Raw genomic sequence first — 15,375 nt, forward strand, 5'->3', positions numbered from 1 at the left:
AGACCAGGAAGTAAGGTTGCTGTCTAATACCTGACAGAAATTTGGTTAAAACTGGAACAGTCAGGCTTCCAGGAACACAAGCAACCTCAGAGATTACAGTGAATGTATTTAATATACGGAGTTCTCTTCATCCCACAGGGCTCCATACTCACTGATATTTTGTGTAGTGTCTTTCTAGACCTAGCCACTTTGCCTCTCTGAGCCCCCCTCTTTCTACTCCCCATCTCCTTTCTCTGATGCTCTCTGCATTCTCCCAACACAGCATGCTGTCCCCTCTTTTTTCTATGCCATTGGATCTTTGTCTTCAGATTTCTTATCCACACCACCACTTATTGCTGAAATGCAAAACTCTGTCCCTGCTAGAACAGTGAAACATTAAGGAGAATGCTTCCTTTACTGGAAAAAAAGTCACTTAGTGGGAGTATTGTGTCTGAACAAATGCCAGTGAATAATATACATAGAGGTCTTCCCTGTTTGTAATGTTTTTGCATACGGACTGAAAAATTCTCAAATTAACTTTACAGAACAAACAACTAGGCTAATTCCTCCAGTTACTAATTCTTGGCCTGCTTGTGGCTGTTTGTTGAGAATATTTGCAGTTTTCAATTCATGCTTTGTTTGGTTATATCCTTAAGTCATTTAGATTGTTTGTTTCTGTTTTTCAGTTGGACTGGATAAGTGATTTCCATATCCAGTACAACTTGGTACAAATGGTGACTGTTACCATCTACTGTTCAATTGAGAATTGGTGTTTGGAGTATTTGAAGTTAAAAATGTCTTTTGTACAGGCATTTCTGCTAGTATCCCCTGAGCTGCTTGAACATTCATAGAAAGCAAAACAAACGGGGTTATGAATTCCATTGAATCAAAATTCATTCTTGAATTTAAAGCAGTACATTTAGAACCCCCTTCCTTACTGTTCTCCCAGCTCTAGTCAAGATCCTCATCCTGGATAGGATACGGATTCTGTAATATTTGTGTACCATTGATGTGGGAACACCAGCTAAAACGAGTGTGGCAGGAAGGCATCTTGTTTTTTTTCCTAGTGCTTTCTTCACTCCCCTTCAGGCAAAGCCCATTAAATTGCAAGAAACTTAGTTGCTGTGCCTGCTGTTTCCATGAGCTAAGCATTCATGATGAGCCCCTGCACACACATTCATCCCCACCCCCTGCCAAAGTCCCTCTAGCTAAGGCTTCTAATTAAGCTTGTGATGGGGGTGCAAAGGAAGGGTTGGGGTGCAGGGGAACAAGATGTGACCAAGTGTGCAGGCAGTGGCTAAGGGCACTAGAATAACCTCTTTTGAGCAGCAGTAGCTGGGTCTTGAAGCAGCCAGTAGGTAAGGCAGCTAGAAAGGAAAGGTCCCAGTGCCCTGCTACTCCAATATCAAAATAATCTACTTCCTCTGCCCTGATGTCCCAGCAGAGGGACTGTGGTCTAGCAGGAAATGCCCAGACTGGACCTGAAGTCATTCAAGTTCGGTCTCTGCTAGTCAGAAGGCATGCTTGTTCACTCACTCATTTGTAAAGCCCTGCAAATCCGCAGATATCCACAGACCACTTTTGTGGATCGCAGATGGATGCTAATTCAAATTTTATATCTGCGCAGGGCTCTACTCGTAATGAGGAAGACTGAGAAAGAGAGCTTAATTTCCCCAACACCTGTTTGTCCAAGGACTAAGCCTATTAGCCCTCATGAAAAATACCTGCACTGCCATGCTACCAAAACCACAAACTTCTAACTTCAAGTGACGCTCTTCATTTGCCTAATGGAAGTTTAGTGATCAGCTCAAGCTCAACATGGCTAAAACAGAACTCTAAATCTTCCCTTCCCACTACTCCCTTTCTCAATTCCCATGGATATCACCATCACCCTGCCTGTCATTCTGGCCTGTAGGTAGCCTCTCTAGGTCTTCATATCCAGCCTACATCTAAATCCTGCAGATTCTTTCCACACATCTCCTCTCAGGTACAACCTTTTCTATCCATTCACACAGATAAAACTCTTGTCCAGGCTTTCATATTGTGTATTATTACTGAAACATTCTTCTCTCTGGCTTGACCAGTGCAGTCTTGCCCCTCTCATTACCGTTCAGAATGCTGCTGCAAAGATACTTTTCCTTGCCTGTTGCTTTGACCATGTCACCCCTCCCTTTGCATCTCTACACTGGCTCCTCCTTCCCTGTTGCATTCTATTTTATATAGGTTCTGAGACCGCATCAAACAAGCGGCTTGTCTTCACTTTCAAGGCCCTTCATTTTCTATGCCTACCCCTACCAATCATCTCTCATTGCTATCGAGCCGTTAGTGCTCACCTCTGATTGGCCCGGTGTCATGCCAATCTCCATTGCCCACTTTTCACACATGCACTTTCATGCTTTCTACCTGCTGCCTCTCACGCTCTGGAGCGGCTTCCTGTAAACATCCTCAAAGCTACTTCACGCTGGTCTTAGAAACCCTCCTTTGCCATGATGCCTGCAAAAAACTTGCCAGTAGTTAGGCTGCTGATGTGCTGAGACCATAGCCTATCATGGTGGCCAATGTCTCATTGTATCCTTGTGTTCCCTTGTCTGTCTGTATCTGTGCATTATCTTTTGTATTGTACTTAAATTGTAAGCTCTTTGGGCCAGCGGCCGTCTTTGTGTTTTGTGTTTGTACAGCACCTAGCCCAATATGGTGCAAGACTGGGGCTCCTAGGTGCTATGGTAATATTAATAAATCAAGGTTATCTCCAGGCAAGTCTATCCTCTCTCCCTAGCCACAATTAAACCTACCACCTGCACTTACTTTTTGCTGGCTGTGGCTACTGCTATCCCCTCTGCTTTCCCCTCCTATAGCTGGGCCCTTCATTCTTCTGTCTGCTCCAAGAGGTCACTCTGCTCCTTCCCCTTCCTTTAGAAACAGCAGTGGCTCCAGCTGCTTCCTCCCTCCCTGTTAAAGGACCAGCAGCAATTGTTTGCTCCCTGCTTCCCTCTACCCTCCAAAGAAAGCACAACTCAACGTCTTTTGTGGTGGGGTCCTTCCCAGCTGGCTGCTATCCAATGCCAGTATATGGACATGCTCCAAGCAACAAGAGCAGAGTTTCCCAGTGAGTGAGGGGAAGAAGTTGGGCCTAATCCAGGGGCAAGCCATGGTCGGACAGCACTGTAGCTGACGTTTGTTGGGGGTTGGGACTGCATGGATACAGGAATCGAGCAGAAGTTCTGAGAAGAGCCCCTCTAGGCTTACTGAAGTAAAGAACCTTACAGACACCCAGTTGTTCTCCTTATGGTTATAGCTTCATTTCAGCAGAGAATGAGTCCATCTTTGTTACCTTAATGAAACATGTTAGTGTGCGTGCCATGAGGTACTGAAAGCAGCATACGATCCTCTTATTAGTCACTTCTCTCTGCTCTTGAATGAGATTTCTCTTTTAGCATTGAGCTCCACAAGTCATACAGGGAACACTGAAAAATGGCAGCCCCAAAACTAGAAGTTACAGGAATGACAAGGTGGGTATTGCTCCTACTGAGTGCAACTGCTGCAGTATTTCTCCCTGGCTGCTTTTCCTTCATTCTCTGCCCACAACCGCAGAACCATGGAGAAAAGTCCTGGCTGCACAAAAGCCAGTGACAAAACTCTCATTTACGTCAGTGGCTCTGCTATTATGTTCGTGACTATGAACCGTAGGCCCAATCCTGTAAAATGCTGAGTGCCCTCATCTCCTGCTGAAAATGTATTTGTGCCCTAGGAATGAATCCAACATCAGTTTAGGCTTCCTGGCCTTTCACATTCATTCATTGCTCCACATGTAGATCTTGCAAAGTAAGAGCAATTGCAGGGGCTAGTTTGAATACCACTGTTTAACTAAAGATTTGCTAATGAAAATGAATTTTTAAAAACAAAAGTTCATAACATGGCCCTTTGAGTAAATGGTGTTCTTGTTCAGCAGGGGTGGGTGCCATTTCAGGTTGAGTCCTGCAAGCACTTGTGTATGTACATCACTTCAAGCGTGTGAGTAGTCAGATTGAAGTCAATGTGCCTACTCTTATGCCTAAAGTTAAGCACCTACATCAGTATTTGCAGGATCCAGACCTATCTGCTAACAGCACAATTTACTTCCTCTAGATTGCCTTTTCCAGCCATGGATTTGAAAGCACTTCACAAAATTATTATCCTCCTGTTACAGAGAGATTAAGTGATGTTTTCAAGGTGTGGACAAGTCAGTCAGAGGCCGAGTTTGACAGACCGCAGGTCTCCTGACTGTGTTCCAACCAGTAGACCAGGGGTCCCCAATGCGGTGCCTACGGGCGCCATGGTGCCTGCCGGGGCATTTTTGTGCACCCGCAGGACACCCCGCCACTAAAATGCCGCCGAGAAGCAATATGCTATTCCCACAAGAAAGCTTGGGGGCCACTGCAGTAGACCACAGCTGTGCACGCTATCTGTCACTGTTGTATCATCACTGTAGCTATGAACAGTTGTGATGTTTTTCTGACAGCCACCCTTTAGATACTACTGCTTCCCATTAAGAAGTCCAGTCTGATGCTTTAGAACTGCTTTCCAGAGTAGAAATGGAAGAATTTAACACCCATGTGGAAGTAATAGAAATCAGGTTCCTAAGCCTCCCAAAGGAAATTTCCACAATTAAAAGTGGGGTGGGGGGGAACTTATTTAACTCCAGTGAAACTGTGATTTCTAAAGGAAGCTGAATTCTACAAGCCCAGCTTTGCAACAGCAGAGCTTTCGGATACATTTTTATTTATGCAATATATAAACTACATTAATTAGTGACTTAATCTGTAATTCAATGCAGTGATCAAATGATTTATTACATTGGAGATGTTACTGTTACAGCATATACTTGGATTTTTGTAAGGGAATTGTTCACACTGGTTGTGGTCATTTCAACAGATGGTAAAAGTCAGAAAACTAAATACACTTCATTGCTTAGTTACAATAACTGATCTTGCTCTTTGGCAGCTGCCATGTTGTTAACTTACATTAACTTCCTGTCACATGAATTGTTGATTTGCAAGGCTTGACTACAGTAATTTTCCTATGTTCTGGCATTGCTGAGATCTCAGCTGAAGTCTTTCCACTGTGAAGAACTTGAATAGTCCCAAAATGCATTATGTGGCTTATGCTCGGTGACTAACAAAATACACGAGTCAGGATAGTTTTCTGTAATAAGCAGAGATGTTTGGGGGAAAGATTGTAATTTTCATATGCATATGCATGGTATGATACCCTCTCGTTCTGTAATAGAATCTGAGTGTTTTGCTATTGCTGAAAAATGTAACATGGATTGAAATGAATAGTCTATTTGATTTTGGCAACAGCAGGAAAGCAAGACCCCTCCCCTTTCTTTAGTATTTTTTTAAAAATGTAAAATATACAATTGGCATTGCCCTGCTCTACCCAATAGTACCTTTCACAGGCAGCTTCCTCCCTGAAGCCAGGCAGCTGTTTTACATTTTGATTTCATTTGAAAACTGATGCTTTCAATCATTTTTAGCTCCACCTGCTGTAACTTTGTGCTAACTACTCAGCAACCTTCATTTCTTAAGCCCTTAGCAGTAGCAGTTGGGTGTCAATGGCTGTGGCCCTGCACAAACTGATTAGCAAAGGATAAGGACCTTTCCACTTTTGTGGAAAATTACAAACTATATATATCATGGGTGGCCAAACCACGGCTTGGGAGCCACATGCTCCACCCCCCACCCCATTTTTCACCTACCATACTCTCGGGGGGGGGGGGCGCTCAGGGCTTCTGCCCTGTGGTGGGACTAGGGGCTTCAGTCCTGCAGGAGGTGCCTGCCTGGGCTTGGGGCTTTAGCCCTATGGGGCACACCTGCTGGGTCTAGGGCCTTTAGGAGAAGCAGGGCTGAAGTCCGAAACCCTGGCAAGTGCCTCCTGTGTGGCTGAAGCCCCGAGATCCCCCTCCCCACTGGGCAGAAGACCCTAGCCACACCACTCCACTGAAGGGCTAAAGCCCTGAGCCCTGGTAGGTGTGCCTGGCTCTTGAACTTCCAAAGATTATTGTATGCAGCTCAGATGGTCAGTAAGTTTGGCCATCCTTGATATATATTTTCTCCCATTTCTGTAATTTTTCATGAATTTTTTTTCAATGAAAAATTTTCAAATCTAATTCTCCCACCTTACTTTCACTTTTTGTAAAGTAAAACAGTGAGAGGAAAGGGGGACCCACCCCCCATCAAAATGAAAAGCCAATCAATCCCTTTTAATCTATTAAAGGACAAATCTATTGCTACCAAAGTTCCAGATCCTGAAAGGTGTTTAGGTGCCTAACTCCCATTGAAATCAACAGGAATTAAGGTACCTAAGCATCTTTGAGGATCTGGGCCAAATTGCTTCTGACAGAGACTTAACTCCAGATACTTGCATGTAGCTACACTAGCTGCTGTTACAGTCATTGAAAGCATAGGTTGTCCGATTACACATGAAAAAGGGAAGATGTTCAATAGACAAAAATGAGAGGCCAGCACTTAAACTCTAGCAGGCTGGCTAGAGGTAAGGGAACTACAGTAAAAGAGCCACAGTTAGTTCTCTGTATGACCAGGTGGAAAACCCAAAAGCTTTCATGCTGTTAGTACTCAGGTTAATCCCATTCATAACATCTTGGGAACTGGTCAGTCTCCCAGGGCTCCAGCTGGGGCTCTAGGGGATGCGGTAGCAGGCAGATGGGTGGTTTCTAGTTGTTGTGGGGCATGGCGGAGCTATGGATCAAGGAATAATATAAAAAAAAGCACAGAGTAGTTTTGAGACCATGGTCAGGGGAGGGATTGTCTTGTTTTCCAGACCACGGACAAAAGACCCAATGCAGGAGTGACAAATCAGGGGGTGTCAGTTACAAGTGAGTAAACTGGAGAGAATATAACTCACAGTCCACAAGGACAGCGGAAGGGTGAGGTTATAGCAGGAAAAGCACAAAACAGGAGGGTCAAAGACAGAAGTTCCTTTTCTTTCATATTCTCCTGCTAGATGCTTTTCCTGTCACAACCCTGCTCTTCCACCCTCTGGTTGTCTAAGTTCTAGTAGTCTATAGTCACCGTGTGCTATATATATACCTTCTGTTGCTTCTGAATTTGGCCCAAAGATTTCCACAGTGTGGGGCCATCTGAAAGTGAACAAATTTATAGTAACAGATAAACCTCCTACTGTGTCTGGCTCAAAATTGGAGAGGAAAATCCATCCGTCTATTCAGAGGAACTTACACCACTTTACATGTAACTGACACAGTCAGCTCATTTGAAGTAAACAAGTCTGAGCAAAGAATAAAATCATCTACGTTTCCTCTTCCTGAAATCTGAGCTGCTTACTGTACACCTTGTGTAAAGAATTATTTTCACACTTGAGCAAACTGTCAGGCATATTTGCATGTCAATTCACGATTCTTATTTTAATCAATTTTTTTTCCACATTTGGTAGAAAAGATGTAGAGGTTTCTTGATCCACTGTGAATCTGCCATCACTTTTCTGGCAAAAAAATACTATCGAACACAGACTACTTCATTCTGTAAATCAAAACAGTCTGTTATCTTGTCGGGCTCAATGGGTAGTGATCAATGGCTCCATGTCTAGTTGGCAGCCGGTGTCAAGTGGAGTGCCCCAGGGGTCGGTCCTGGGGCCGGTTTTGTTCAATATCTTCATAAATGATCTGGAGGATGGTGTGGATTGCACTCTCAGCAAATTTGCGGATGATACTAAACTAGGAGGAGTGGTAGATACGCTGGAGGGCAGGGATAGGATACAGAGGGACCTAGAAAAATTGGAGGATTGGGCCAAAAGAAATCTGATGAGGTTCAATAAGGATAAGTGCAGGGTCCTGCACTTAGGACGGAAGAACCCAATGCCCAGCTACAGACTAGGGACCGAATGGCTAGGCAGCAGTTCTGCGGAAAAGGACCTAGGGGTTACAGTGGACGAGAAGCTAGATATGAGTCAGCAGTGTGCCCTTGTTGCCAAGAAGGCCAATGGCATTTTGGGATGTATAAGTAGGGGCATAGCGAGCAGATAGAGGGACGTGATCGTTCCCCTCTATTCGACATTGGTGAGGCCTCATCTGGAGTACTGTGTCCAGTTTTGGGCCCCACACTACAAGAAGGATGTGGATAAATTGGAGAGAGTCCAGCGAAGGGCAACAAAAATGATTAGGGGTCTGGAACACATGACTTATGAGGAGAGGCTGAGGGAACTGGGATTGTTTAGTCTGCAGAAGAGAAGAACGAGGGGGGATTTGATAGCTGCTTTCAACTACCTGAGAGGTGGTTCCAGAGAGGATGGTTCTAGACTATTCTTAGTGGTAGAAGAGGACAGGACAAGGAGTAATGGTCTCAAGTTGCAGTGGGGGAGATTTAGGTTGGATATTAGGAAAAACTTTTTCACTGGGAGGGTGGTGAAACACTGGAATGCGTTACCTAGGGAGGTGGTAGAATCTCCTTCCTTAGAAGTTTTTAAGGTCAGGCTTGACAAAGCCCTGGCTGGGATGATTTAATTGGGGATTGGTCCTGCTTTGAGCAGGGGGTTGGACTAGATGACCTCCTGAGGTCCCTTCCTACCCTGATATTCTATGATTCTATGATCTTGTCACATCTCGGACAGACTGAAATTAATAATCTTGCCAAGACAAGTGTTCACTGCAGCCACTGAAACATTACCATTACAGTGAACTGTGAAAGTTGGTGCAAAGGCCAAACTCCCACCTTGATTTACAAGATTTTAACTGTGACTCACTAATCAGTAATCTACAAAACCCACAAACTAGTCTGTTGGAAATGTACTGAAAGAGAATGGCATTTTTCATTTAACAGGGAAATAAGGTTTTGCTTTTAATCCAGTGATGTTTCATTCCTCAGTTCCAATAATAAGTGTTTTCCCCATCTCCCAAGTGAACTTCATTCAACTACTAGACCTCTTCCAGGTTGACATCATGAAGCAACCTCCAGTTTGGGCTTTTCCAGAGCTCAGGAAAGGCTACTGATGCTTGGAGGTGGACTTTTGCAAGAGTCACTCCATTTAGATGCTGTGGGAGTGTCTGTTTTACAGTGCCTGGCCCAATCGGATTCTAGTCCATGGCTAAGGCTCCTAAATTGTTATGGTAATACAAATAAATAATAATAATGAGCAAAAATGAGTTTTTCGGGTCCTTTTCCTAGTAAAAACCCATGTCTTCAAAATGGGGTTTCCACTTCCTGTCCTGGATGCTGCCGTGTTACCTGCTTAACACTCTGAAGCATTAAGCAGGTAACACTCATTTTTCAGATTGTTTTCCCAGTTAGTTAATGCTGCTGCAGAAATACAGAGCATTGTCCAAGTTCAAGGGAGAGGAGCTTGTTCAAAGTCATTTTCTTATGAAACACTAATGCCTCAAGCATAGAAATCTGGTAATCCCAGCTCCTGCTGGGCTCAGTTAATACGCACATTCTAGGCATATTTATCTCCTTTAAGTGCCTGATCCAACGCCCATTTAAGTCAACATGAATCCTTCCATTGATTTCACTAGGAGATGAACAAGGCTCTCAACCAGCAGCTAGTGCTGAGCCCACGAGGAACCCCTGGCTTTCTCATGGGGACTGTATTCCAACATGAGAGCAGGATCTTGAATTTGACTCTCCTTTTGGAACAGGGAAGGGTCTAAAGAAAAAGTCTGACTAGGCTCTGTTCTCCCCACACTCCTGATACGTGATGCTGTCAGAACAGGGAGAGGGGAGGGCCCACAGTAGACAGCTTAGAGCAGTACAGGAACTCACTTAAAGTCACCCAGGTTAACATGGTTACATTGCTGATCAATTAGGGAACATGCTCATTTAAAGCTGTGCAATGCTCCCTTCTAAAGTCGTTTGGCAGCCGCCTGCTTTGTCCACTGCTTGCGGGGAGAGCAGCCCGTTGCAGCTAGCTGGTGGGGGCTTGGAACCAGGGTGGACCAGCAGACCCCCTGTCAGCTCCCTGCTCCCCAAAGTTCCATGTGCAGCAGCTGCCCAGCAAGCTATCAGTTGCCAGCAGTTCAGCTGTCCCTCTCCCCACTGCCATGTGCTGCTCCTGCCCTCTGCCTTGGAGCTGCTCCCTGAGACTCCCGCTTGCTGTGGGGGGGAGGGGAAGAAGAGTTTGGCCAATGTCAGGGTGACCCCCTCCCCCCTGTTCCTGCACCCTGCTTACCCCATCTTCCATAGAGCAGGGGCGGGATGGTCTCAGTTTGCTGATCTAATTAACAAGGCAGTGTACTTCTGACCCCACTCTTCATACTTAAAGGGGAAATGCACATCTCTATCTCTCAAACACACACAGGGTGTGTGTCTCTGTCTGCCCTCCCTCCTTTCCTGCTGCCTTGTAGAGTGTGAGAGTTAACCCTTGAGGGCTCAGCCAATTGCTAGTTCATCATTTAGCAGTAAGGCATTCCCTGGGAAATATCCCACCCTCTGACTTCTCCACCTCAACCAAGCTCCACAATCATCATCGCTGTGTACCAGTATTAAACTGTTTGTTTAAAACTTATACTGTGTGTGTGTGTATATATATATAAATATAAAATATAGTCTTTTGTCTGGTGAAAAAATTTCCCTGGAACCCTAACCCCCTCATTTACATTAAGTCTTATGGGGAAATTGGATTCGTTTAACATCGTTTCACTTAAAGTTGCATTTTTCAGCAACATAACTACAACGTTAAGTGTGGAGTTCCTATATAGCATAGAACAAAGCACAGTACATTAAAACTTAGGCCTTGGGCATGGCTACACTTGCAGATGTAGAGCGCTTTGAGTTAAACCAGCTTTCGTAGAGGGCAGTAGGGAAAGTGCTACAATCTATCCACACTGACAGCTTCAAGCATACTGGCATGGCCACATTTGTGGCACTTGCAGCGGCATCGGGAGCAGTGCATTGTGGGCAGCTATCCCAGCATGCAAGTGGCTGCAATGTACTTTTCAAAGGGGGGGTGGGGTGGAGTGTGACAGGGAGTGTGTTGTGTGTATGTGGAGGGAGAGAGAGTGGGTTTTGGGGGGCCTGAGAGCATGTCAGCATGCTGTCTTCTAAGTTCTGACAGGAGCAGACCCCCCCCCCACAGCATTCCACAGTAATGGTTGCTTTGTCTCGGAGCTGATAAGCAGCCGGCTGTCAGAAACGGAGCTTTCAAAGGGCATATTCGCATTCCTGCAGCGATTCAAAAACAATGACAAGAGTGGCCACTTGACTCAGGAGGATTATGGGACATTTCCGGAGGCTGATCAGGGCGCAGTAAAGCTACACCTCGTTCACACTAGCGCTGCGACGCTCCAGCGGGGGCGCAGCAAACGTTATTCCACTCGCCGAGGTGGAGTACCCGCAGCACTGTAGCCGCGGAGTCAGACCGCTCCACGTGCCTTGCCAGTGTGGACGGGTAGTGAGCTAGTGCGCCCGGGGTTCCTTTATTGCGCTGTAACTCGCAAGTGCAGCCAAGCCCCTTGTCTATCTGGGAAAGTTGCACCAGTATAACCTAAGGTGTGAATTTAACCCAATCTAGTTAAACTGATGCAAACCCCCATGTAGACACTCTTATTCTGGTATAAAACTGGTTTATTTCACATTAGTTTAAATGGATTAGGAACAGCTTTAAATTAAACTGAAATAAGCCAGTTAACTGAAATAAGAGTCCTCACGGGAATTTAAACTGGTTTGAAAAGAGATGTTAGTTAAACCAGAGCAACTTTCCTGTGTAGACATGGCCTTAGCCGAGTCTCTTACCTTTCCTGTTGCTACCTTATTTAGGGTTACCTATTGCCCTCTTCTTTATTTTACTGATGCTCAGCTACAACATTTCCCCCGACATCAACCCCATTTCAGGTAAGCACAACAAAAGGGCTCTTGCTTTGCTGACAAGATCTCAGCATGGTCCCAACACCCCAGAGCACTAGAACTGTCAGTTGGGATTGGACTCCATGTCCTAAGAAGCACTTGGATACCACCACAATGTGTGTGCATAGACATCACTTTGTCTTAAATGGACTGAGGCATCTGCCTGTGGCAGGACAACATTCTGACAAGTCAATGACACGGAGATTCTGAAGTGAAGATTTTATACAAGGAATGTCATGGATGGTTTCTCTTTGTGCATTAACATGGAAGTGAAGCTACATGCATGGAAGCCACATAGGGCACGGCCTTCAAACCAACAACAAATATTAATTGTATTGTCCATCACCGATTCAAAAATAAACAACTCAAAGTGCAGAGCTATGCTGTAAAAAGTCTTTTCTAAGACAGGACTGTTACCCACTCCTATCCCCCACTCCCTTCCAGGTGACTATCAGCTTATGACAGCCTTTGATTACAAAATACAAGTTCGTCTCTGGAAGTTTAACCAGCAGGGAAGGTTTCCTCCCACACATTCCATTTCAGCTTGTCTGGGAATAGATGCCTGGGGCAGTCACTTTGCAAACAGGTTCCTTTGGGGGTGAGAGCAAGAACTATTAGTTAAAAGGCCAAAGCCAGCACACTTGTTCAGAAGGTCTAGTCTTTTATAGCAGCTAATTTAATAATATAGTCCTAACAGAGGGTGTCAATCATTGAGCTACACAGCAGGTAGGACTAAATCAGTTTCAGAGTATCATGTCAAACTCCAGCCACTACAATTGGAGACAAGTCCCCTCCATGGGAGCATCCCTTGTCTACATAAGCCAAAAGTTCAGTTCATGATGGTCTCTTTATTTCTTGTCATGAGAGCCAAAATCCACAGAAAGGGAGCATATCAGTTGAGCGCAGTGGTTTGCTCATTGCTGATAAATTCAGTGGTTCAATGCAGACCTTTATGGAAGGGTAAAGTCCAGTGAGTGCCACTTGCTAGGAGCTGAGAAGAGATTCCTGTTTTCCAGCTGGATCTGTAGGTTTGGTTGGTTGGTTGTTGTTTTTATAAGAAAGATCACAGTCAAATCTGTGCCGTTTCTATGCAGCCATCTGAAAGACCATTGGTGGCACCATGGATTTGGAGACCCTTTAAAACTTTAGTAAGCCTAGCAAACACTAGACTGCAGGTCATGCAATCTTCCAGAAAACTGGCACTTGCCTCGTTCTGGTCACAAGCCTCTTAGTTTCTGACAAACCTCATAAAGCAGTTAAAGTCCTCCTGAAAGAAATCCAAGCGCATGGGAATGTGGTCAAGAAGAGCGAGGCCCTGCTACCTTGTGATCTTGTGCTGACATGGAAATGGCTTCTACCACAGATGCCCTAGCATTTTCCATATCATTTGTTTTCCTTTCAACAACTCTAGCTTGGTGTCTGCCATGGTGCTAGGTTCACCTCCACTCGCCTGCACTGCAGTCCCATGACCTGCCAGACTAGCATTTGTGACCACAATTCAAATAGATTTTGCAAACCCTTTAGTGCCAGCAGGTGGAGCCTCCAGAGGCAGGGACCCTCCCGTTATCAGATGCAATTCATGCATCTATGTTTGGGGAGCCTTGGACCCTCTTGGCAGCAAAGGGTCTAAACCTTTACAATAGGACCATGTGATGAGCAAAATGCTTCAAGAGAAGAATTAGAAGGCACTGCAGTGGCTATGAATTCAACCCAATACAGCAGGGTCCAGCTGCATCTCTTATTTGAACTAGAAATATTCAAAACTTCACTAGCCACCGGTATCCTTAACATACTAAATTATATAGATATAGATGTTTAAACTGGAATAAAATACACTGGATTTTGGGTTGCTCATTTACATGAGCTCCCCTCTTCCCCAATCAGTTTACAATTAAAACCTGAAGGTCCAGTTTACTCACTTGAGCTCATGTCCCAGCATTCCAAGACGGGTAGAACATGAGAGCAGGCCAGAGATCAGAAACATGCACTCTAGCTGCTAAAGGTGAAAGGGAGACCAAATATTTTTTTCTAACCCTGAGAACCTAAGGAATCGTGAAGGACCCAGACAGGAAGCTGGGGTTAAAGATCACCAGGTTTCTTATTGCAGTTAAAACAGACTCGCACTGGATGATCCCATCCACGGGAAGGGACCGCTCGGCGCTCGCTTGAACATTCATCACAGAATCCCTGGCCACAGGCTCGACAGTGGTGTTTAGAGAGCTTGATGTTGAACTCCTTCTGGCAGTTGTGGCAGTGCAGGATTTCATGATCCGGCACCCAGTAAGCAGGTCTAGCAGCATCTTTCACGAGCCCTACAAAGGATGAGAAAGAACCACAGCAATTAGAATGTCTCCTGTTCTTTGCTAAGGCAGAGGAGGGGAAGGACCCAAGGATACCAGCCATGTCTGTGCCTTTTCAAGGAGCTCATTATGGAAACTGTTAAGATCTGCCCACAGAACACTTCATTCTAGCAGGCATCTGCTAGTAGTTCAGGCTATTCCAAATCTTTCATATTGTGCCCCTGTACAATTCAATGGCATTGTTTTAATGGGGACCCTACCACCACTACGCCACTGTTTAATAAATAATAATAATAATAATTAATAATTAGTTAGAGCTGGTTTGGTAGCCCTAGAGAATGAAATCCAATAGGCACAACATGCACTGGAAGCTTCCCCTCCACATTCAACCCTGACCAAGTCAGGGGCCAGATAGCAGATCAGTCTCCAAGTCTCTCTCAATCCTAGCCTTTGTACTAAGACTGCCATCCAGGATACCAATTTATAGCACATGATGTGGATGCTTGTCTACTAGTAACCAGACTGAGAACTCCATCCATCAGGCACAAAATAGTATCAGTGGCTTACTACACTTGGTGACTACTGACCTTGGCTAGATTTGGACCAGTGACCTAAACATGAAAATTCCTGCATTAAATCTTATTCAGTCTGGCATATCAAGTTAAGTAGATCTAATAGATCTCGGGGGACCATACAGCCCACAATGTCATGGGCTTCTTGTACTTCACATGTGGAAGTAGGGCAGCTATTATTCTTAACCTCTAGTCTTGGCTCCTCAAGAGAACAGGGTGATCAAATCTCTCTGAATGACTGGAATGATCCCACAATCAGAGTATTATGCCAAGAAAGGCAGAGATTCTGGGCTGGGAAAAAAGCACAGCCCCACGTTGCTATTTTTTTTTGCCATTTTTTGCAGAAGGCCATCCAGGGTAAGTGGAGGTGGACACCTCCTCCGGCCATGACTCGTTCAGAGAACTTTGGCTTTCTCTGCCTTATCTTCTGTCCATTGTGGTTCAGCTGGGTGGTCAAAACAATCTAACCATCACTCTTTCAGGTATCAGAGTAGGAGCCGTGTTAGTCTGTATCCGCAAAAAGAAAAGGAGGACTTGTGGCACCTCAGAGACTAACCAATTTATTTGAGCATAAGCTTTTGTGAGCTACAGCTCACTTCATTGAGCTGTAGCTCAATGCTTATGCTCAAATAAATTGGTTAGTCTCCGAGGTGCCACAAGTCCTCCTTTTCTTCT

General features: G+C 44.9%; 1 protein-coding gene across 1 annotated transcript in view; it reads right to left on the reverse strand.

Annotated features, from left to right (window-relative positions):
• Positions 1–12,034: 12,034 nt before the first annotated feature.
• Positions 12,035–15,375, reverse strand: part of ZFYVE1 (zinc finger FYVE-type containing 1) — a 41,501-nt gene continuing 38,160 nt past the window's right edge. The window contains exon 12 of the mRNA XM_077818760.1: positions 12,035–14,140. Coding sequence (XP_077674886.1) covers positions 13,908–14,140 — 233 coding nt within the window. The 3' untranslated portion in view covers positions 12,035–13,907. The remainder of the gene's footprint in view (positions 14,141–15,375) is intronic.

The sequence above is a fragment of the Eretmochelys imbricata genome, chromosome 6 (genome assembly GCF_965152235.1).
Source record: "Eretmochelys imbricata isolate rEreImb1 chromosome 6, rEreImb1.hap1, whole genome shotgun sequence".
Classification (NCBI taxonomy): domain Eukaryota; kingdom Metazoa; phylum Chordata; order Testudines; family Cheloniidae; genus Eretmochelys; species Eretmochelys imbricata.